We start from the raw sequence: 18,416 nt of genomic DNA, 5'->3' as shown, positions 1-18,416 counted from the left end.
GTATATAAGGCAGAACAAGTGAATTTTCTTAAGAAGCAGTGGGAGAGAAAATCTAGCATCCCTGAAATACATAGTGTCCAAAACTCCAATCCGTTGGCATGCTTTCAAAGCCTAGTGAGAAGGCATATGCAGATGAAGAGGAGTTGGTTTTGCAAGACATTTTTGCTCGAAAAAGTGATTTTTACAGTTGAGGACCCCAACATGTATGAATATATATTCCCTCGTTTATTTGTTCATCTATTTGTTTTAGTGATAAGAATTCCTTCTTTTGATTAACCGATATTGAGTTTTAAGGCACTGAATGTTTGACGGTAGTTTGAAGTTACTGTGAATTATTTGACTGATCACAAGCCACTGATCAATGGATTGTGACTGTTGGTTTTTGGTTTTTCATTGCTTTACTGTGTAATTTTTTATTTGTTCGATTTTGGCATTCTTCTAATTGTTGTTGTTTTTGTTCGATTCACTTGTTGGTTTTAATTTAATTACACTATTGTGTGTTATTTATATCTAACCTTATGGGATCAATTGTTGTACTGGCAACTGGACATGATGTTAATGTGATTTCTATCCCATTGAACTTATCAATGGGGCTGGAACAAGGAGTTCCATTGTTGCATTTAATTAAATGTAAAATGTTATTAGCATGTTTAGTTCACTTAGATGTTAAACATTGGTTCATGATATTTTTTTTTTCCTTAGAAATTGGTTCATGATACTTCTCCCCCACAGGCTAATTAAATTTCGGCCTTTCCCTTACTATACTAAATTTGGTCTCTTAATTGGACTAAATTTCTTCACAGTATTTAGTTCAAAAACAAGTTTTTACTGTGTACAAGAACTGTTCTTAATCAAAATAGTTTTGTTGTGTTGTAAGTTGTAAAAGAGCGGATGCCTAATAAAAGCACATGCGATGTTGCTATGATCAATATAACAAGTATACTTGAACCCCATGCTCTTTAGTATATAAGGCAGAACAAGTGAATTTTCTTAAGAAGCAGTGGGAGAGAAAATCTGGCATCCCTGAATTTCTTAGTGTCCAAAACTCCAATCCGTTGGCATGCTTTCAAAGCCTAGTGAGAAGGCATATGCAGATGAAGAGGAGTTGGTTTTGCAAGACATTTTCGTTCAAAAAAGTGTTTTTTACAGTTGAGGACCCCAACATGTATGAATATATATTCCCTTGTTTATTTGTTCATCTATTTGTTTTAATGATAAGAATTCCTTCTTTTGATTAACCGATATTGAGTTTTAAGGCACTGAATGTTTGACGGTAGTTTGAAGTTACTGTGAATTATTTGACTGATCACAAGCTACTGATCAATGGATTGTGACCGTTGGATTTTGGTTTTTCATTGCTTTACTGTATAATTTTTTCTTTATTCAATTTTGGCATTCTTCTAATTATTATTGTTTTTGTTCGATTCACTTGTTGGTTTTAATTTAATTACATTATTGTGTGTTATTTATATCTAACCTTATGGGATCAATTGTTGTACTGGCAACTGGACATGATGTTAATGTGATTTCTATCCCATTGAACTTATCAATGGGGCTGGAACAAGGAGTTCCATTGTTGCATTTAATTAAGTGTAGTATGTTATTAGCATGTTTAGTTCACTTAGATGTTAAACATTGGTTCATGATACTTTTTCTTTTCTTGTGAGAAATTTGTTTGTGATACTTAATCCTCTTTATGGTGAAATGAACCATCACTCAATCCCCAACAAAAATCCCTTCCAGTTTTGATTCCATTAGGTGGATGAGGCACATTGAAATCATTTGCCACTTTATTCACGACACCTTCTTTGAAGTATTGTTTCTCAACTGCATATTTCTATTTCTTTGAAATCTGAGACCATTATGTAATTGCCTATGATAATATTAAGTTGTTGGTTGCAGGATTCTTTCTTGATTTATTTCTTTTGGATTGACTTTAAAAGTGGCAAGTTTGGTTTACTTCTCGAAGTTATGATTGTCTATTGAATAGAGCTTTTCCCTTATGCATCAGTATGTTCTTGTCTATATATTTGTTGATAATGGTATTTTTTTATTGAGTTCTATATCTTGTGACTTCATGTATTCGGAATTTTCCTTTTGTTGATTAATGATTTCTTTATTCTATGCAAGATTGTTACAATCATGTGGATTATATTCTCTTTGAGGCATTACTTACTGTTTGACAAGATGGAGTATGTTGAGCCACAGTTAGCAAAGAAACGTACAAAACCTCTAATCAAGCTAAGAACGAAACCAACCATCCAGAAAACGAACTGCTTTTTGACGCAGCATAAAATTTATTGGCAAAGAACATCAGCAAAATTAACCGCGCTTAAGAGAGAAAAATAAAAATCGTGAAGGGAATCACAAGAAAAAAGAACAAAACATGTATATACGAGTATTTTAGCGCGTTCAAATTCAAGAAAAGAAAACACACCCACAAAAGGGCCACTCTCTCTCTATACGATCTATAAAGATCAACTTTTTTTCATTCAATCAAAATCTCATCCCTTCAAAAAAGGAAACAAAATATACTTTTTAAATAAAGATAATTTTCCTTCTACAAGCTAACTCCTATCAAAAAGAAAAACCCACAGTCTTTTTATTTCTTAACAAGAACTAAAAAAACTACGAACTCTTGCATCTCTTAACAAAAAGAGACTTTATGAAAGTAACCTAAAAAAGGATACTAATCCTATCTCTAAAAATTGATCCTAATAAAATAAATAAAAAAGTCTATCCACATCTCTAAAATTAAAATTAAAATTAAAATTTTGAGATTTTGATCTGCATCATTCTTTCTTGGTTGGAGAAAACTCATCCTCAAGTTTTAAAATGCATTAAGATAAAATTTGTAGTAGTCTCGCTGCGTTCTTCAACCTGAATATTGAAAAAAACAATCCTACAACTTGTGGGTTACTGCATTGATCAAGACACAACGATGGTGCATTGAAATTATGAAACCCTCGAGGAATGCGTCGTTGTATGTTGATTTTTTCGCCATATCGACTTGCTGAAATTGCTCAAACTTCACATTAGGGCACATCACATAAGCTTTTGTTTCTTCGCCATGCAACTCCATAGGCTCGATCTCATCAGTTGCTTCGCCATATATCTCCATAGGCTCAATTTTCTTTGGGATCAAATCATCTTAGTTCTCCACCTCTCCATCGATAAGAAAATTAGATATCCTTGCTGCCTCAAGGATAACTTCTTTTCTTTCATCTTGTTTTTTTATAAAAAACTTGAACTTCATCAAAGATGGGGTAGCCTGTGACATCCAAGAATAATGATTGGAATTGAAGATCCAAAACTACACGTTCTTCATCTTCAACTAGTTCTTCATCATACTTAGGTAGATCACTCTCCCAATAATGAGAAAATAGATCATTCTCCTTACCATGAGGAAATAGATCATTCTCCTTACCATGAGGCTTACGATACAGAGCGTTGGTATGGAACGGGTTATCAGCCTCTGACTCACTACCATTATCATAGTGTGTCGAAGCTAGTTTTGCGCCAAATGCAAGGTCAACTCTTTTATTTGCCTTCTCAAACTTTTGTTCTCTATCTCTTGGAGAGCTCGGAGGTTTCATTCTCACTGGATGAGTTGAGTCTCGATGTATGGCTATAGGATTTGTCCACGAGCCATGACACAAATCGATAAACACCACGATCCACAATAATCGACTACGCCTTAATACCACTTGACATAGGATAAATTTTACCGGCAAACAACACCATCAAAATTAATCGTATTTAAGAGAGAAAAATAAAAATCATGAAAGAAATCACAAACAGAAAGAACAAAATATGCGGATATGAGTATTCTGGCACAAACCAAATTCAAAAGAAAAAAAAATGCTGACAAAGGGGCCACTCTATCTCTATTATAAAGATCAATTCTTTTTCATTCAATCAAAATCTCATCCTTTCAATATAAGAAACAAAATATACTTCCTAAAACTAAAGATAATTTTCCTTCTATAAGCTAAAACCTATCCAAAAGAAAAACCTACAGACTTTTTATTTCTTAAAAAGAACAAAAAAAAACTATGAACTCTTTTATCTCTTAACAAAAAGAGACTTTATGAAAGTAACCTAAAAAAACATACTAATCATATCTCTAAAAATTGATTCCAATAAAATAAATAAAAAAGTCTATCCACATCTCTAAAAATAAAATCAATAAAAATAAAATTAAAATTTTGAGCATCCGAATTTTGATGTGCATCAATTTTTCTTTTTTTGGTACTATATTTGGGGTTCTTACTATTCCATAGGAAACCAAGGATTTTCCTCTTGGGCATGCTAGGCAAGTGGCCTCTTAAGGATAACTAGTTTTTTTTTTTTTTTTGTTGGTCTAGACTAATAATAGGTGTCCTTGATTATACAGGTTCTTGTGCACTAACGAGTTTTAATTGGTTAAGCTAGTTTTGCCGCCTTGAGTTATAAACTGGATATTTATGTTGAAAGAGTTAGTTTATTGAGGACCTTAGAGTAGAGTAGGGCATTGGACCCTATACCAGTATATGGGGTTTCAAAGCATTGCTTTTTATTTCATGGAGTTTCTCTTTTATTCATGTGATTTATAAAATATAGAACCATGAAATTTTTAAATTCAATAACCGCCCCAAGTGCTATTTTAACCCAAGGTTTTTTCATTAATGGGTCTTTTAACTGAAATGTATCAATCGGCAATACTAGTACCTGTCCTACAATCCCATTGGTTAATTATTGAGCTATACAACTCTATTATTTGGTGTAGGTAATTTCTTGCGTTGTCATGCGAAGGGGCCTGTTGAAGATCCGAATACCCGAAACCCTAATTTTACCGATCACCGAATATCACACACTCAATACCAAGTATGTAAATCGATGATCCAATAATAAGCTCAAGGATCGTATGCAACAATTTAAAAAAATAAATTAGAGATGGAAAACATAATCATGAGAGAAAATTAATGAGACAAACCACAACAGCAATTTAACGCGGTTTACCCGTAGGGCTACGTCCACGGGCAAGCCGACAAGTATTCCACTATCAAAAGAGAAATTTACAACGGGATACAGTATTACCTTAAAAAGAGAAAATTGATAAAAAAAAACATCACCAAAAATACCTTCTTTGTGATCATCCAAAAGAACACGATTTACCCCGCTTCACTTCGGATAACCTAAGAACATGAGCAACACACGCTCATACTATTTCTCCTAAAAATAGGACAAGAAAATTCTTCTTCACCTCCTTCCCTTTCTCAACACAACTCAAGAAGCCCAAGCCCCTTTTCGAGAGAGAGAGAGAGAAGTTTAAGAACAAGAAGAATTGTGTCTTTTAAAAAACCCTTTTGTTTTTTGCTTTTATACAAGCCACCTAATTACAGTGACCAAAAAGCCTCCAAACAAATGATAAAAGACAAAAGCATCTATCATGTGATTTTTCTATCACCATTCAACAATCTCCACCTTGATAGTAAATCACCTACTTGCCTTGCAAATAATACCCTTTTTACTTCTTCGTGAAGCCTAAAGAAATTAGGCTCCATTCCAATTTCTCTATTGGAACTGTATTCGTGAGCATATCCACCACATTTTCCTTGGTTCCAACTTTCACCAAAAGAACCAAATCATCTTCAACAACTTGTCGAACATAATGGTATCGAACTAGTAAGTGCTTCGTCCTCTTGTGATAAACGAGATTCTTAGCCAAATTAATGGCACTCATATTATCACAAAATATTTCCATGGGCTTAGAATTGATACCCAATTGTCCCATAAGGCCTTGAAGCCAAACCGCTTCTTTGCTTGCTTCGGTTGCCACCATGTATTCTACCTCGGTGGTGGACAATGACGCCGTTGATTGAAGCTTAGACATCCAACTTATCGGCCCATTTCCAAACTTGAAAACATAGCCGGTAGTTGATCTTTCTCTATCAAAATCACTAGTATAATTTGCATCAACATAGCCTTGAATCTGCCCTGAGCTTTTGCTAAACATCATGGCATAATCACTTGTGCCTCTCAAATAACGAAGCACCCATTTTGCACCTTCCCAATGAGCTAGTACACACCATGGCAAACATTAGGCTTCCCACAACACTTGCATATGACACCTTAGCCATATTCTCTTTTTCATCTACGGTCTTCGGACTTTGCTTGGAAGACAACTTAAAGTAAGGAGATAATGAAGTCTTCACCAGCTTTGCCTTGCTCATGCCAAACTTTTCAAGCATCTTTTCCACAAAACTCTTTTGTGAAAGTGACAAAGTCTCACTCTGTCGATCTCTTTGGATGTCAATTCCAAGTATTTGTTTTGCGGGCCCGAGATCTTTCATTTCAAAACTCTTGCTCAAAGATGCCTTGAGCTCATCATTCCTAATCTTATCCTTGCATGTCAAAAGCATATCATCAATGTACAAGACTAAGATTAAATAAAAACCATCATAAAAAAACTTCATATAAACATAATGGTCATAATAACTCATATGGTTTCTAAGACCAATCATGAACATGTCAAAAGTATTGTACCATTATCTTGATGCTTGCTTGAGTCTATATATGGATTTCTTCAACTTGCACACTAACATTTCTTTTTCCTTTTTAAGAAATCCTTCTGGTTGTTGTATGTACACTTCTTCTTCAAGTTCACCATGTAAACATATCATTTTTACATCCATTTGTTCAAGTTCCAAATCATGCAATGCAACAAGCCCAAGCACCAATATTATGGAGTCTAACTTGACAATCGGGGCAAATATTTCAAGAAAGTCGACACTTTCATCTTGTACAAACCAACCTTGCACTATACCTTTCCAAACTTCCATCAATCCCTTTCTTGATTTTGAACACCCACTTGCTACCAATCGTTTTTCTACCCTTTGACAATTCTACCAAATCCCAAATCTTATTCTTACGAAGAGCCAACATTTCATCTTCCATAGCCTTCTTCCAAGATATGAAATCATCCCCTTCTATAGCTTCTTGGTAAATGCTAGGTTCTTCATTCATAATAACCAAAGCATATAGTATTTTAGGATCTACACAGTCCCTCAACCGCTCAGGTGGACGAATTACCCTTGTAGACTTTCTTGTCATGGATGGTGCAACTTCTTCATGGGAATCACATGGGTCACCAACATGCTCTTCGTCATCAATGGCTTCTTCATTGATACTTGTGGGTGCTTCTTCCGGCATATGGCCTTCACTAGATGATGGGACATAAGGTTGAAAATCAATTTCTTGAGTGTCATTATGAGATTTTTTTCCTTTCTTTAATCTCATTTTCTACACCTCTTGTTAATACGGATGACTCATCAAAATGCACATCTCGATTTGTAATTATCTTTTAAGCACTTTGATCCTATAATCAGTATCCTTTCACACCTTTACTATATCCAACAAAAATGCATTTCTTTGATTTTGGTTCAAGCTTATTTCTTTGGCAACTAGAAATTAAAGCATAAGCATCACAACAAAAAATCTTTAATCAAAATAATCACAAGGAGTCCGGACCATACCTCTTGGGGTGTTTTCTCCCCCAAAGCCGCCAAAGGTGATCGATTGATGAGATAACAAGTCATCATCACGGCTTCGTCGTATAGCTCTTGTTCAACATACTTCTTGCTCAACATACTTCTTGCTCACTTTATCAATGTGCAATTCATCCTTTTCGCAATGCCATTTTGTTGGGGAGTGTAAACCGTGGTGAAATATCTCTTGATTCCTTCATCTTTACAAAATCTTGTAAACTCATCGGAATTGTACTCATTCCCATTGTCGATACGAAGTGTTTTGATGTACATACTTCTTGCTCACTTTATCAATGTGCAATTCATCCTTTTCGCAATGCCATTTTGTTGGGGAGTGTAAACCGTGGTGAAATGTCTCTTGATTCCTTCATCTTTACAAAATCTTGTAAACTCATCGGAATTGTACTCATTCCCATTGTCGATACGAAGTGTTTTGATGTGGCGCCTCGTACTCTTCTCAACTTCAGCCTTAAAATGCTTAAAGGCCAAAAATGCATCACTCTTTGATTTAAGAGTGAACACACATACCTTCCTTGAAAAGTCATCTATAAAAGATATAAAATATAATGCACCACCATATGACATTATGAGTAAGGGCCCCCATAAATTCGAGTGAACATAATCAAGTATTCTCTTGGTTGTATGGCTGCCGGCTTTGAAAAATCATCTATGTTGTTCCCCATAGGCACAATGCTCACAAAATTCGGATTTCCCAAATTTTATGGTGGGAATTAGCTTCATCTTCATCAAAATCTCCATACCCTTCACTCAAGTGACCCAACCTCCTATGCCATATGCGTAGTGGAAGATCATTACTCTCCACTATTGAATTTGCCGCATCATCAACAATGGAGCTTCCCAATAGCTTATATAAGTTCCCAACTCTAACACTCTTGATCACAACAAAAATACCCTTAGATACTTTGAGACTCCCCCTTGTCCAGTGAATTTATATCCATGTGAATCCAATAAAGAAAGAGAAATTAAACTTTTCTTGAAGTCCGATACATGTCGAACATGCTCAAGTGTACGTATACTTCCATCATACATCCTTAATTTCACCCTGCCAATCCCAACCATTCTACTACTTGAATTGTTTGCCATCAACATGAAACCACCATCATATGGTTCATATGAACTAAACCATGGCTAGTGTGGACACATATGATGTGTAGCACCACTATCCAAAGTCCAATTTTGCTGGAATTTGGGATTGCTACCCATGACATAAACCTCTTATTCAATAAAACCGGATGTAGATTTCTCCACTAGATGCACCTCATTTTTGGACTCATTGGGTTTCCTAGTTTTTTTGAACTTTTGTCCTTTACCTTTTGTACAATTTTTCTTCATATGTCCCGCTTCACCACATCCCCAACAAAGACACTTGCTTTCTCGACCTTTAGACTTAGATCAACCTTTCGACTTAGATCTAGAAAAATTTCGAGAGGAATTACCTCTTTCACTTGAACGACCCCTTGAAAAGTGCAATTCCGATTCCGGTTCTCCAATAGATGCCTTTTTTAGGAGTTCATAGGCAAGCAAAGCATTAGTTACCGTACTTAAGTCAAGTGAATCTTCTTTAGTGCAACTTAATGTTGTCACTAAATTATCATAAGATTGCGGTAAAGTACATAGCAAACTTACCGCCTCGTCCTCATCTTTCATTTTTTCACCAACACTATCAAGTTCACAAATAATGTTATTGAAAGTGTTCAAATGATCGGAAACTTTTGTCCTCTCTTTCATCCTTAAACTAAATAATTTTCTCTTTAATATAATATGATTTTTAAGATATTTGTTTTGATAAACAGTTTCCAATTTCTCCCACAAGCCTTTTATCGTATTCTCTCACAGTATATTGAATAAAACCTTATTGCTAAACACAATCGAATTGTATCCATAGCTTTAAGGTCTATTTCCTCCCAATCCTTATTACTCATAGAGTCCGGTTTTTTTTCCTTTCCGAGTAATGTTTGTATAACCTTTGTTGGACCAAAAGATCATGAACTTGAATTTTCCATATCTCAAATTCATTTTGCCCATCAAATTTCTCCACCGCAAACCGATTACTCGCCATTTTCCAAAATATATTGCACAAAACTTAATGCTCTGATACCACTTGTTGAAGATCCGAATACCCAAAACCCCAATTTTACCGATCACCGAATATCACACACTCAATACCAAGTATGTAAAATAGATGATCCAATAATAAGCTCAAGGATCGTGCGCAACAATTTAAGAAAATAAATTAGAGATGAAAAATATAGTAATGAGAGAAAATTAGAGAGAAACCACAATACCAATTTAACGTGGTTCACTCCGTACGGCTACGTCCACGGGCAAACCAGCAAGTATTCCACTATCAAAAGAGAAATTTACAAGGGGATACAGTGTTATCTTAAAAGAAAAAATTGATAAAAAAAACATCACCAAAAATACCTTCCTTGTGATCATTCAAGAAAACACGATTTACCGTACTTCACTTCGGATAGCTCAAGACCGCTTCACTTTGGATAACTCAAAAACATGAGTAACATATACTCATACCATTTCTTATAAAAATGGGACAAGAAAATTCTTCATCACACCTCCTTCACTTTCTCAACACAACCCAAGATGCCTTAACCCCTTTTCTAGAGAGAGAGAGAGAGAGAGAGAGAGAGAGAGAGGGAGTTCAAGAACAAAAGAATTGTCTTTTAAAAAACCATTTCTCTTTTTTTTATATAAGCTACTTAATTACAGTGACCAAAAAACCCCCAAACAAATAATGAAAGACAAAAACATGTCTCATGTTTATTTTTCGATCACCATTCAACGGGGCCACCAAAGATGCCGTTACTATGTGGACTCCATTTGTTCAATGACGGAACACACACACTGATGAACTGTGTTTGTTGAAATCTAATGATAATCCAATATTTGTGTTCAATTTCCTCTCACAATTATGCACTGACTCCCAGATTAATTGAATATATCAATTTCTTTTTGTTCAGTATCATACATTGGTTGTTGGGTGGAAGATCTCTCTCATCATTTATCTGCTTAATGGCATGAAGAAGTTAAATTTTATGTACAGAAGTCAAACAGTAAAGTGCAACAATTTCGTCATTTTAATCCCAGGTAAAGGGAAGTTCAGCGAATAGATGCCTGGGCGAGAGGATGGAGAAGCTGAAGAGGGTGCTCACCCAAATAGCGTACAACAATTATAGTGCTCCATTCCACTACACCCCACTTCTCCCCATTCTATCATTTGCCTCGAAACTCTATGGCTTTGCTCTGTTTCTTCGACACCATCTCTATGCGTTTGGCCTCTTCAAGTCTAAAAGGTATCGAAATTTCTTTGGCATTCTATCAACCTCTTTCTCTCTTTCTCACAGTCGCTCTCTCCCCCATCATAGACACCACTTTAAACGGGATTTATCTTCAAGAGCTCGACCTCTCTAAAACACATGATGTGTAAATGTATTGCATTTCTCTCTCTCTCCATTCATTTTAAATTAACACACAGTTTGTATGTTTCACCCTAAGGCTGGGTTATATGCCATTTGTTGATGGTTTGTAGGTTGCCTGTGCCTGTAATAAGCGTGGGTAATTTGACTTGGGGAGGCAATGGAAAGACGCCCATGGTCGAATTCCTTTCTCTCTTATTTTCTCGCTCTGGGATCTGCCCTCTCATCCTTACAAGGGTAAGCTCTGACTCCTCAACAACCATCTCTCTCTAGGGATTATTTTCTGAACTATTTTCTTTTGAGTCTTACTTTTCAAGTCTGAAATCCTCCTCCATTTTTAACATATTGATGCCATTGTTGAATGTTTGATAAACTCTGTATGAATTCTAAAAATTTACACTCTGTGGCTGGCTCTTCAACTTGTTGTTGATTGTTCTATGGATGATTTTGTATGGGACATAAGGCCACATATACCAGGCGATGTACTAGAATAATATCTTCTCCCCCGTTAATCATTTTTTGTTCCTCCAGCACATGTAATCTAAACACTGTTCACTGCCTCTTAAATAATACATTTATTTTTGGATACGTAATGTTAGTTTTTGTGATTTTGTTTCTTTTCAGATGAAATATTAATACTTGATGAGGTAGCTGACTAAATTGGATTCGCCATCTCTTGTTAATGATGAAAAATCTGAGCATAATTTATATAAATTTAGCCTTATATTCTCATTGATTGTCCCCATGAATGGGTTTGTTAGCACAATGATTAAGGTGGTGTTACTGATTTAGCAAGGAATATTACTCCTTGATGGATATTGTGTATGTAATGGTTTGTAATTTCACTCCATTTCCTGTTGTTTGGAAGAGTTTAGCTCTCCAAATGCATTTCCATGACTAGACTGTAGCCTTCGCTGAAAATTCCTAGAGTAGGGATAAGGTGAATGCCAACATTTTCTAGTTTCCTATTTCATAAAAAGATGCTTGTTGCTTTATTGATATCGTTATAATGACTTTAATACAATTTTTTAAGAAGTTAAAGGTTCCACATAGGTGGCCAAGGGTCCTGGCTGCCCAGCCAGGCATCCGGAGCATAATATAGGTGGATGGGAGGTGCTAGGGGTTTTGGTTTTGATATCAAACCCCCCTAATTATGTTTTTTATTAAAAAATTGTTTTAGATGTTTGAGCACGATAATGTGTTTATTTATTGCACATACATACATGAATTTGCAAACTTGATTGGCAATCTAGAAGATTGTAACTTGAATCATTGGAAATCTAGAAGATTGAAACTTGGGCAAACTTGGAAGTTGAACATGAAACTAAAATAAATCAGTCATATATCATTATGGATGTGGACCATAGATAGGCCTTATGGATTAAACATGCTGGACAAAGACAAGTCTCGTAAGACTTGTGAGTCCACTCCTAACCCCAGCATAAGAAAGCAAGAAAGCATATTTCATATTGCGAATTTAGATTCATCTTTAAGTTTGACGGCCTCATCGGGAGCATCACTGCCATCTCCATCATCGCTACCACCTGCATTTGATGCCAAGCCATATCATCAGAGACATCATCCTCCTCAACATAGTCCTCTTCCTCATATGTCTTCTTTGAGTCATCCTCCTCCTCTTCGTCTGTTGTGCTCCTTAAAGATCTAGTGGCCCAAAGAGGGCTTGACGAGGTTCCTGCATCCTTATGAACTTGGCCCAGCTCAAAATATCTTCAAGGAACAGCTAAACCTCTCCAACGTCAACCAACTATTCACTGAAGTCTTCCATATCTCTCACGTTATTGTGGTAATAGGAAGTACTCATATATCAGTCCTTCGATATTTGATTACTTAAGAAATAATACTGTTCAATCTCTTTTGTTGTGTTAGTTTCTCTTTGTACTATGGGCTTGTTGGTTAATATGTATAAATTCATGATTAAAAAAAAACAAAAAAAGAACCGGAAGTTAGAGAATATTGGCATATTTTATTTAAAGGGCAATATGACTTGAGAAATTACCAACTCAAGTGATGTAGCATTGAGCTCATAATTAGATGAGCTACAAGTGAGGTTTAGTATGCGAAGAGCCATTCTTTGCAAGTTCTCGGCCTTTCCCCCATGTGTGGCCCACCATAGAGCTATGTTATATAGCAATGACATTTAATAAAGGCATGTTTATATAGTAGTAATAATATTGTTTTATAATACTCTGATATCACTCAAGTACTCAAATCGCAAATTCACAATGCAAAAGCAAACACAAAGATTACTTGGAAGGAGTTTAGTCCTCTGCCTTATTGCCATATCTTCCCAAATGGCTCCAACCGTCCATCGAGTACTTGTACATATTTAAATCCATGGTTATGAGGTCTTGGAGCTCCACGCCTAGTTTGATTGTCATGTTGCACATATTAAAGCCATCCATGGTCCAACACGTAGAATCAATCACATAATCACTATAAAAATATTACGGGTTGAGAAAATACCCTCTGGCATTCAAGGCCTATATTGTTGGCTATTCCAATTATCACTGCAATCTTCAAAACTCGTGAATATTTTTTCTCATTATACGCATTGTTCTTCGCATTTCTTCCTTGGCAACCTCCATTGCCTTATAAATATGATCCATGGGTGGTTCTTTCTCACTATCTATCAAGCACAACACGTTCACTAAAGGATTGAATGCTTAGAGGGACTAGACAAACTCATTCCAAAATTGGGGTTGCATGTCAATATAAACGTGCTCTGCCCCCTAGCTTGGACCACTTACTTTTAGCGCATTATTCAAAGACAAAAATGGACCTTAATTCATTATTAAGGTGACCCCATATTTTCCTCATGCATCCCTATGGATTAGTCATTTGCGAGCTCAATCTCCTTCTTGAATAAGGGTTTCCTGAGCTCATCGGGTGTTGGGGCCTTCAACCCAAACCCAACTGGCTTCTGTTTTGAATATGGCTTGAAAGCTCTTCAAGCTAGCGGTTTTGAGAGATATGCACTTCAATACATGCATTAGTCCATGTATTGGCTGATGGCTTATTTTCTATTGAAGGGGCATGGGACTTTATTAGGCATCAAGGTTCATCACAACCTATTTTCCATGCACTTTGGTCTTCTAAATGTCACCCAAGGGTGAAATGGTTCTCATGGCTGGCCTTGCACAATCGGTTATCCACTTCAATTTTATTGTAGCAGCAGGGCATGCTATTAGATTCTTTATGTCCCTTTTGTAGCAACCATGATGACAGACTCTTTCATCTATTATTTCAATGTGCTTTTGCACAGGGTGTATGGAAATCATTAGCTTGGAGATGTGGAAAATTGTTTATCCTTGGCACTTCTATCGCATATTTACTTAGGTGGTGGTTACTTTTTAGGTTTTAATCTCATGGACTTCATAATATCTGGTCTTCCATCTTTTTTATTACAATTGGGTTTCTATGGGAGAAGTGCAACAGGAAGTCTTTGAGTCAAGATCCACTAGGAGAGAGCTTATTGTGGAACGGATTACTTTACATGTTCAGGCACTAGCAAAAGTTAAAAAGTGGTCGTTCCACTTATCAGAAAAGGTCATTATTGGTAATCTTCAGCTAACTTGACATCAACAGAGGTCATAATGGCTTATTCCAGTGGCCTGGTCATTTCTTGAGGCTCAGAATTACAAGCTCAATATTGATAGTGCTTTCTTGAGAAATCCAGGTTTAGTTGATGGTGGTGGAGTCATCAGGAACAGAGAGGGTGGTTTCATTGCTGCTTTTGTAAAGCATTTGGTTTTGCTTCTAATAGCCATGCAGAATTCTTAGCACTTGAAGGAGTTCAATTGGTTCATCAGAGGAATTGCTTTCCAATACAGATAGAAAGTGATTCGGCCCTGCTTGTGGATGTCATTCAGAATCGATGTCGTGCTCCATGGCGGCTAAAGACGATTGCAGATAATTACTGTAACAGACTTTCTTCTCATCGATGGTCCATTGACATGTTTTTTGGAAAGCAAATATGGTTGTTGATGCCCTTGCTAAGAGAGCATCTGCTGGCCTTGGTGCCACTGTCTTGGAGCAGTTCTGTATAGTTGTTTATTTGCTTTTTGTCTTAGCACGGCCTCCAAACTAGGGTATTATAAGAATCCATAGGCCTCTTTTTGCAAGGCTTCTTCTTTTAAACACCTTTGCCTACTAATTCTAGTTCCACCATTATTTCCCATCCTGCACATATAATAATAATCATCTTCTTCCTCTCTAAAAACATTCACTGACCTGACCATCTCCCCATATTTCTTCTTCTTATCTCCATCTTTGTTGCATCTTCAAATGGCCCAACATTTCCCTCCTAACATCGGCTGGTACCACTTTGCATGGGACTACATTACCTGTGATACAAACCAAGTGTTTCTTTAATTGATGAGCTAGCTGTTTTTCAAAAATTGCATTGGACTTTATTTTTATCTATTTGATCGGGCAAGGAGGCATATTTCTACCTTGATCAGTTTTTTATTTGAACTAGAAGATGACAGTGTCACCTTCTCACCAAAAATAGTAACTTAACACCCAAATTCGAAAATTTTACAGAAACAAAACCCAATTTAAAATACATGCAAGATGCAACAAATCAAAACATAATGGATAATGCATAGCTGTTGGGATCTCTTAACCTAGGTGGCAATCCTACTCCAGAATCTTGCTCCGACCTTGCGGGAAAGGGATATTCAAGGGGTTTGGAGTTTTAAATTTTGGGATCTCGATCTCCATTCTTGATCCCGACCTTAATGATTGAGAAAATGAACAAACTGGTGATTTTTTTTTTGGCCAACTTGCAATTCAACTTGCTTTTAGGGCATGTTTGATAACAGGAAGCAAGAACATGAACTGGAAATTGGAAGTTACTTAAGAAGTTCATGGTTTCTATGTTTGGTAATTCAAGTAGCCATAAAACCTTTAACTAGATTAGGAATTAGCAATTCTATATTAATATGTTTAAGAGACAATAGACATAATAAATTTTCAGATTCATTATTAGGTATAGTAGAATCAAGTTTATGTAGTGGACCAGTCTATATCAACTGTTTTCCTGATTACTCAGTATCACTGAGTGATCCCAATATTTTAAAAGTATTAACACTTAATTTGAAATCCAAGGATTTGATATGAATCCAGGGTCTCAGAATATTGCATTAGTTTATAGAATCTGTTATAAAGTAATGAATACCTTATTTCCTAATGTATTACAAGTAGATACTAAGGGAAAAACTATATTTTTCCTAACAAATGTTGAAAAGTCTAATACAATAATACCAAAGACAATTGATTGGTCTCAAATAGTATTACCAAAAACTTGGTCAATATATAATGAGAATAAACAATATAAAACACCTTCTAATAATAATCCTAATCAAATAGTAGAACACCAAGATGGAGACATAGAAATCCAATTTGATAATAATAGGAAAATTAAAATAAATAGTAAAGATGACTCTGATATAAAATCACAGAACAGGCAATCTGAACCTGCTAGACCCTCTACATCAAATATACACTTTACATCAAATATACAAAATACCATAATTCAAGGATTAGTAAGAACCAGGAATAATGTACATATACCTCAATATAAACCAACAAGTAGTCATCCAGATTTTTCAGACACTGAAATGGACTTCCAAGTTTTAACTCTACAAAAAGAAAGAAAAGTAGACATAGAATATCTCAAAAATGATTACTTAGCAGAAGAAAATACCCAAATTAGAGAATGATATCTTACTAAATTTGAGAAAAGATTAATAGATTTATTACATAAAAAATATAACAAATTCCTAAAAAAGGAAAAGCAAAATATAGGATTTTTTAATTGGCTAAAAGTAATACTCGTAGAAAAAGAAGTTTCTGTTCCCAATTTTGAGATACATACTCTAGAAAAACAATATCAAACATTTCAGGTAGTAGAGGGAGAATATAACAAGTATACATCCACCAGAAAGAAGTATTGTAATTAAGGGATCTCCTAAAAATAAGGAAACAGAAACAACCATAGTCTCTGGAACCAAGGCAACACCTTATAAAATGACTACTGGAGAATCTACCCATAAATTAGATCTATTACCCCATATAATAGAACAAAATAATTATACAAATTTGTATGCAAAATATAAGAAAACGAACTACAAGGATAGAAAATATGTTAAGAATACCACAAGAGATAGAAAAGAAGGAAGTCCAAAAGAAATCAGTTTTGATAAAACCTCCTCCTGAGATGAATAAAGATAGATTTAATGTTAAAGATGATCATAGAGATCTTATAGATGAATTAGTTGCAAAATTGTCCCATTTAGACCTCAAAGAAAAAGACAAAAGAAATAAAGGAATTATTATTCAGGAACCTGAAGCATTAACCCTCCAAGAGGAACCAGTAATAGAAAATACTGTTGAAAACATGGAAATTGCTTTTACTGAAAGTAGTCAACGTACTAATCAATCCAATCAAGATATTCATCGAATATCCTATGGAACAAAATGGAGGCCTGTAGCCAATGCTAGAATGTATCAGAACAGACCTACCCCAGTAGATATCCAATTCGAAGAAGATTTAGTGTCCCATACAACTTCTTATTCTAGAAGAACAATAGTCAATTGGAACATAGATGGAATGTCTAAACACCAGATATTGGACACCATGAAACATATGACAGTGTATGCTTTAGCCTGCAAAATGGTAGGTAATCATGATCAAGAAGTAGCAAAAGCCATAATATGTGGATTCACAGGATGGCTTAGAGGATGGTGGGATTTTTACCTCATTGATACTACTAAAAATCAAATACTAACAAATACTAGACAATGGATAGTAAAAAATGAACAGAATCAAGATATACCATTTAGCGAAAGTGATGCTGTAAATACTCTAATATATACAATAACTCTTCATTTTGTGGGCAGTACAGCTTTATTAGAAGCAAGGTCTGAAGATCTGCTCTCCAATTTAAGATCTCCTACTTTATCTCACTATAAGTGGTATAAAGATGTTTTCTTTTCTAGATTACTCATCCGAGAATATAATCATCTTGATCATTGGAAAAAAAAATTCATTGCTGGGTTACCCTACCTATTTGCTGAAAAAGTTAAAAATAGGCTTAAAACTAAAAATGGGGGTATTATACCATATTCCGCTTATACTTTAGGTGAACTTTCAGCTGAAATATGTGCCGAAGGATTAGCTTTGTGCATAGATTTAAAATTAAAAAGACAATTAGATAAGCAAAGAATGACAGGCAAAAAAGAAGTCGGAGACTTTTGTGAACAATTTGGATATAGTATCAATACATTTCCAAATAAAGTAGGCAAAAAGAAAAAAGATAAATCTTCAATAACAGAAAAAAGAATATCCAAAAAACATAAAAGAGAAAAATTTATTAAAGGATTTTCCCCTAATTTAAATATAAGAAAG

General features: G+C 35.3%; 1 protein-coding gene across 13 annotated transcripts in view; it reads left to right on the top strand.

The window, feature by feature from the left end:
* Positions 1 to 10,564: 10,564 nt before the first annotated feature.
* The window catches only part of LPXK (tetraacyldisaccharide 4'-kinase family protein), a 66,586-nt gene continuing 58,734 nt past the window's right edge, over positions 10,565 to 18,416 (top strand). For 8 of the 13 annotated variants that reach the window (XM_011629309.3, XM_088858205.1, XM_011629307.3 and 5 more), the window contains exons 1-2: positions 10,565 to 10,861; positions 11,098 to 11,221. In XM_011629309.3, the coding sequence (XP_011627611.1) occupies positions 10,695 to 10,861; positions 11,098 to 11,221 (291 nt within the window). In that variant the 5' untranslated portion in view covers positions 10,565 to 10,694. Of the gene's footprint in view, positions 10,998 to 11,097; positions 11,222 to 18,416 lie in introns of all 13 variants that reach the window. The other 5 variants (XM_088858207.1, XM_088858200.1, XM_088858204.1 and 2 more) reach the window with 3 other exon arrangements.

Source organism: Amborella trichopoda, chromosome 2 (genome assembly GCF_054954075.1).
Source record: "Amborella trichopoda isolate Santa Cruz 75 chromosome 2, AtrichopodaSantaCruz75HAP2 v2.0, whole genome shotgun sequence".
NCBI classification, from domain to species: domain Eukaryota; kingdom Viridiplantae; phylum Streptophyta; class Magnoliopsida; order Amborellales; family Amborellaceae; genus Amborella; species Amborella trichopoda.
The sequence above is the reverse complement of the archived record's forward strand: the minus strand, read 5'-3'. Positions and strand labels throughout refer to the sequence as shown.